General features: G+C 36.2%; 1 gene segment (V, D, J or C); it reads left to right on the top strand.

Annotated features, from left to right (window-relative positions):
• Positions 1-1,451: 1,451 nt before the first annotated feature.
• Positions 1,452-2,330, top strand: LOC106962873 (Ig heavy chain V region 3-like). The segment is given in 2 exon segments: positions 1,452-1,568; positions 1,656-2,330. Coding segments are annotated over 2 exon segments (366 nt in total).
• Positions 2,331-6,531: the final 4,201 nt, after the last annotated feature.

Below are 6,531 nucleotides of genomic sequence, written 5' to 3' on the forward strand. Positions count from 1 at the left end.
CGCTTCACTGTGATGAGAGTCACCTGAGTGTCAAGTCATAGAAAACCAGTTACATATTCATGATCTGAGTGGTCGACGACCTGTGATGGTATCTGACCACACCACCAGCCATCTGCGTCAGTCTGTTCACCAAAGGGTGGAACGTTTACGATAAACAAGGGGCTGGTGGATTTCAGGGCTGTTGTCTGGTAAAAGTCAGTTCACACTGAGCGGAAATGATGGCCGCCAACAGTGCCGGGAGACTTCAAGGAAAGCACTATGCGTCAGCCACTGTTGTCACCCGATGAGCCATTGGTGGTGGTGTTACAATCTGGGCTGGTGTGTTTAGTCCAGTGTTTCCCAACCTTGGTGCTCAAGGCACAAATGTTATGGGCATCACACATCACACTGATGGTTAACAGCTGAATATTAAATGTTTCCTCCACAGGTGAGCAGCCGATTCAGCCAGCCTCTGTGACTGTGCAGCCAGGTCAACGTCTGACCATCAGCTGTCACGTCTCTTATGACCCCAGCAGCTTCCACATTCACTGGATCAGACAACCTGCTGGGAAAGGACTGGAGTGGATCGGTTACACATGCCAAGGATGCGATCCAGTCTACAAAGATTCTTTAACAAACAAGTTCAGTTTTACAGTGGATTCTTCCAGCTTGTCTGTGACCCTGAATGGACAGAATCTACATCCTCAGGACTCTGCTGTGTATTACTGTGCTAGAAGCCCCACAGTGACACAACACAACTACAGAGCTGCACAAAAACCCCTCAGAACCTGAACCCCTATAGCATAAAGCCACCAGAAGAGGCGCTCTAAACCCATAAGTAAAAGATCAAGGCCTATTCTCAGAAGCATGCTGGAGTTAACATTTTTCTGCAGTTTTGCTGGCAGTGTTGGTATTATAACAACAAAAAAGCAAATATCACTAATTCAGTCGACATGAAGCACTCTCCCCCTTGGGTAAGCCCTATAACATGAAGCCGCCAGTGGAGGCGCTCTAAAACCACAAATAAATTCAAGGCCAATTCTCTTAACCAGTGAAGATACACAACAATGGAATCTTACTTTAAAATTTTGGCTGAATATAGTTTTGTCATTTGAATTTTTATTACAGCAACAAGTATACAATCAACCAAACAGCAGCATGTTACTTAACAGAAGAATAAGGAATCTTAAAAAAAGTTATTGCTGGAATTATGGATTGTATTAATTGTGCTAAAAATGAAAATATATGTATAATTCAGAATTCACCTAATTATGTTATATTTATCTGACAAATATTTTGTCAATAATTAACTTTCTTCAAATTATTCTTTTTAACAAACTGATCAATAAATCTATGATTTCAGTTATAAAGCCATTTGAAAGGCAGCTTGGCATCTTCTAAAACCTTTTCAGTATAGACAAAATTGACAAACATTGACTTCTTTAAGTGAAATACTAATGCAAATGTCAGCTTTCAGACCTCCCACTGTGTGTCTGCCTTCTTCATTAAAGGGACGAGCTTCATTCACACCTTTACAATCAAGATGATGTTCAGACTGTCTGTTCTGCTGGCAGTGATCTGTCTGCCATGTAGGTTGCATCATGCTGTTACTAGATCTGCTACTTTTATGTTTCATATATGTAATTAATGTGTTTTTATTCCTGGTTTATTGTCAGGTTCTAGCAGCCAGTCCATGGAGTCCATTCCTTCCACCTCAGTGGTGAAAAGGCCTCAGGAAGTTCTGAGTCTGTCCTGCAGAGGATCTGGATTTGATTTCAGTCGATATGTAATGAACTGGATCAGACAACCAGCAGGAAAAACACTGGAATGGATGGGAGCTATTTCAGATGATGGAAGTAACACAGCTTATTCAAGCAGAGTTGATGGACGTATAGAAATCACCAGAGAAAACAGCAACAGTCTGGTGCATCTGAAACTGTCTAACCTGAAGCCAGAGGACTCTGCTGTGTATTACTGTGCCAGAGACGCACAGTGATCAATGTACCTGCAGAGGCTGTACAAAAACTCTTCACACAGCAGAAGACAGAGGTGATGAGCTCTCTACACAGAAGCTGATGGTAGTTTGTGATTTCCTGTTTTTCAAGCTTTTTTCTGTAAAATATTTTGTTTCACAGAAAAAAAAATAGTTTTTCCTATTCCACTGGCTTTCAGAGAATGTTTAACAATGGATCAGAGAGAAAATCTTTGATAAAAATAAACAAACTAACAAAGTTTTAATTATTGTATTTTTTTCACTCTTCCAAACTCTGCTTCCCTCCTTCCAGTTTGATTCTTCAGTCTCATACCTCATGTCCTCATTCATGTCTCCTCTGCCTCCTTGTGATGGTTAAACTGATTTATCATTCAGGATTTTTGTTTCTAGATCAATTATTTTGGTGCATCCAAAACCCACAGTCTGTAAAGTAATGCCACTGTAATAAACACATCTCAAAATAAATGTTCAGCTTCCTTTGGACTAGTTTTCTTTTTGTCAAATTTTATTTTGTAATTTTGTGGCTTTAATTATTAATTGAAGCTATTTAACTTTTTTTTTTTTGCTGAAGTGAATAGCATATTACTGTTAGACTTTTAAAGAAGTGGAAGTTAAAAAGAAAAACCATGGTTTGATTGAATCATATTTTTTGAATATGTCAAGATATCTTAATCTATTAGAAGGGAAGGGAAAAGATGATTGTCATCTATATGGGTAGGCTTTTTGTTGCAGCAAAAAACAATCCAAAAGTTTCATTAAATCTCTGTTTAACAGATTTTATTGACAATGTATTCAAACAAAAGTAATTTGTTTTCATGTAAGTAGCACTCAAATTATTTCATACTGATTTGTTATGAGCTTTAACACATGTGTTATACATAAAAGTGTCAGTCTACCACAGAACTTGGTTACCTGTTGAGAAGAAGACTCAACTATTCAGGTGATTTAGAAATGAAATATACCTAATTCATGCAAGACAATGGCCTTCATTTAATTCCACCCAAAAGCAAGTATAAAGCTGATCATCTGTACTGTGAAAGCCTTTCAGCATTTGCCTCTATGCAAACTGAACTTCCTGTGTTTTCATCCCGCTGAGGTTAAATTCAGGAGAAAAGAAACTCCCATCAGATCAACTTCAACACCAACATGTTCTCTTTATCTCTGCTGTTGCTTCTGTTGGCTGCTGGATCTTGTGAGTCTTTAAAATAAAGTGAAATTGTACTTTTGGTTCACAGTTGAAAATGTAACATTTTTTTGTCCACAGATGTGAAATATGAACAACTGATACAGCCTGCCTCCTTAACTGTGCAGGCAGGTCAGCGTCTGACCATTACCTGCCGGGTCTCGTATTCTGTCAGAACCTATCGAACAAACTGGATCAGACAACCTGTTGGAAAAGGACTAGAGTGGATTGGTGGAGCACATATTGGATATGACACATTCTACAAAGATTCACTGAAGAATATGTTTAGCATGACCTTACAGGGTTCCAGTAAAACACTGACTCTAAATGGACAGAATCTGCAGCCTGAAGACTCAGCTGTGTATTATTGTGCCAGGGGGTCACTGTGACACAAACAAGCAGCAGAGCCGAACAAAAACCCCACATGTAAAATGTTTATTTGGTTCATTGGTCACAGTAAAGAAAAGCCACTACAGACAACAAAGATCATCGTCAAATGTATTGGAAACTAGTTTACACTTATTTTAAATATTTTAAAAATATATATTTCAATTTGGGTTTTGTGTAAAATTCCATTCACTTATGTACTTTTTCCTTTAAAATTTTAATTAATTTAATAAAAATCTTTCTTAAACTTAATTTCACCCACAATATACAATCATTTTAGCTGACCGTAGTCTGTAAGAAGCAAAACAACACCAACCAACTGCAGGGGTGTACTAAAACATTGACACCTGAATAAGTGCATTTTTACTAATTTATAGGAGAAGGTTTGGTTTTATTATTATTTCTTAAGATATTTTGGTGTTATTTCCTCTCTATTAACACATGTGAAATGTATTAGTTGATTTTTTTTTTTATATTTGCTTTGCTTTATTGTACTTTATGCTCTCTTCTCTGGTGGACATACAATTCAATTCTAATTTGATGTATAAAACTATATTAAAATAAAACTCTCCTGGATAGCATAACAAGTAATCCAAATACATAAAATTGTAAATCCCTCTTTACTTTCACAGCATTTTTCATATTAATTATTGTATTCAAAAACATATTATATTGTTTTTTAATACAATATAATATTCAAAAATTATATTGAATATTATATAATTTATAATATTTATTTTATCTTTACAGTTAAATAAATGCAAGTGCATCTTTCAGTCTGCTTACTTTCTTACTTGTCAATATATTTTCTTCTGTAGTAAAGCATCACAGCACATTTAGTGCCACTGAAACATGCATGTGAGACCTGAATGCATTAGGACTAAAACATGGGTAAACTGATATTTTTTTCTACTCTATGAAAATATTATTATTTCTCATTTTAATTTTATAAATAGCATGTAATGTAGTGACAATATTTGCTATTTTGTTTTTGTCCCTAAAAGATCATTTCTTTTGAAAGCAGAAGTTGCCATGACAATCTTTAATTTGGCCAATTATGCAGAAAATCACAAAAACTGGAACATAATAACAAGGGAAGAAAATCTCAATACATGAACTCTAATCAAGTAGTTTCTGTCAAACGTCTCAGTGAAAAATGACAAAGTTGCGAATCCATGCATGCTGTAGGTATGTTCTGTAGATTTATCTTATTTAAACAAAAAATGTGTTTCTACCAATATGGCATTGCAAATATACTCATTTGTGACTGTGTGGTCTGTTGTTATGCAAATGACCCTAATGCTATAAACAGTGAGTCTCATGCTGCCTGTCATAGAGGAACAGACACATTTATTGGATCATCTTCAACACCAACATGATCTCTGTAGCTCTGCTGCTGCTCCTGGCTGCTGCATCCTGTGAGTCTCACCGACAAACTCACATTATGCTGGCACACACATATTTTGGTGATAAACTTTAATCAATGTATTGTTGTCATCTACAGGTGTGAAGTGTGAACAGCTGACACAACCAGCCTCTTCGACTGTGCAGCCAGGTCAGACTCTGACCATCAGATGTCAGGTCTCTTATTCTCTAACCAACTATCACACAAGCTGGATCCGACAACCTGCAGGAAAAGCTCTGGAATGGATGGGGATAATTTGGAGTAGTGGAGCTACAGACTATGCCAGCAATCTCCGAAGTCGTATAGAAATCACCAGAGACACAAATAAGAAAACAGTGGATCTGAGACTGTCTGCCATGAAACCAGAGGAGTCTGCTGTGTATTACTGTGCCAGACGCACACTGTGGTTAATATGAGAAGAGAGGCTGCACAAAAACTCCTTACAGTGTAGAAGTGACATTAGCCTGAATATAAACACCCATCATCATGATAAAACTATAAATGATGTTGTGGTTTGAGATTTCCTGTTTCTCAGCTTTGCTAGCAGGTGGTTCAACAACAATGTTTTTGTTTCTCATTTCCAATCTTGTGCCAAATGTGTAAATATATTTTTAATATGGGTCTAAATTTATGAAACAGTTCTTTTAGAAAATAAAGTTTTTATCCTTTTTCCTCAAGGCATTTTCATCTTAGCATCTTATGTTTGACTCTTGTAGCAGAGGTGTCATACCTCTTAGTAAGAAAATGTATTTTCCTACTAAGGAAATGAAATGACAAAATATGGTGGTAAATGTTAGTTCAGTTTCAACTGGGAGACAAAATAAAGACAGTGGAGTTTGGCCATTTTTGGATAATTCACATCTTACTTTGCAACTAAGTAGAAAAGATTTCAGATTTTGTCAGGGAGATCCTTTTCTACTTTCTAAAGATCCCATGCATATTAAACTTGCCATGAAATGAGCTCATGAGGTGGACATCTCTAAACATTAAACTGATTATTAAATGTTATTATACATCCACATAGGATGAGGATTTTTAGGGGAATCAACAAGGTATGAAGAAAAATTCTCTCTTCAGACACTTTCATGAATAAAAACACTTTTAAGAAATATGGCTGTGGCAATTATTAATTAATAATAACAAATATGTGTGTTACATAGGGCAGCATGGTGGTGCAGTGGTTGTTCCTACATATAGCAACATAATCATGGGTTTACATACCAACCACATTGGGTCTATGCATTCATCATCTTTATGGGCTCAAGTTTTCCCCTAATTGAAACAATTATATTGTCCTTATCTGTCACTGTGTACATCAGTGGTTACTTATTCCTTGTGTTGCCTTGTGATGGGCTGGGGACCGATCTTCTCACATATTGAGTTCATAGTAATATTAAAATTGAACCCTCAAGTAAATTATATTTGTTTACAAATGTTGCTTTTATTGCAGAAAAAAACACTACTAATAATAAATAATAATAAAACCTGGAAACTCCTGTAATATCAATAAAACTAGTAATCAAGCTTTAAAAAAACCTGAAGTCATCTATGTCAGACTCCAGTTGATGTAGCAATCAACATAAA

This window comes from Poecilia latipinna, unplaced genomic scaffold (genome assembly GCF_001443285.1).
Source record: "Poecilia latipinna isolate Pla-1442-1.1 unplaced genomic scaffold, P_latipinna-1.0 Scaffold1469, whole genome shotgun sequence".
Taxonomy (NCBI): Eukaryota; Metazoa; Chordata; class Actinopteri; order Cyprinodontiformes; family Poeciliidae; genus Poecilia; species Poecilia latipinna.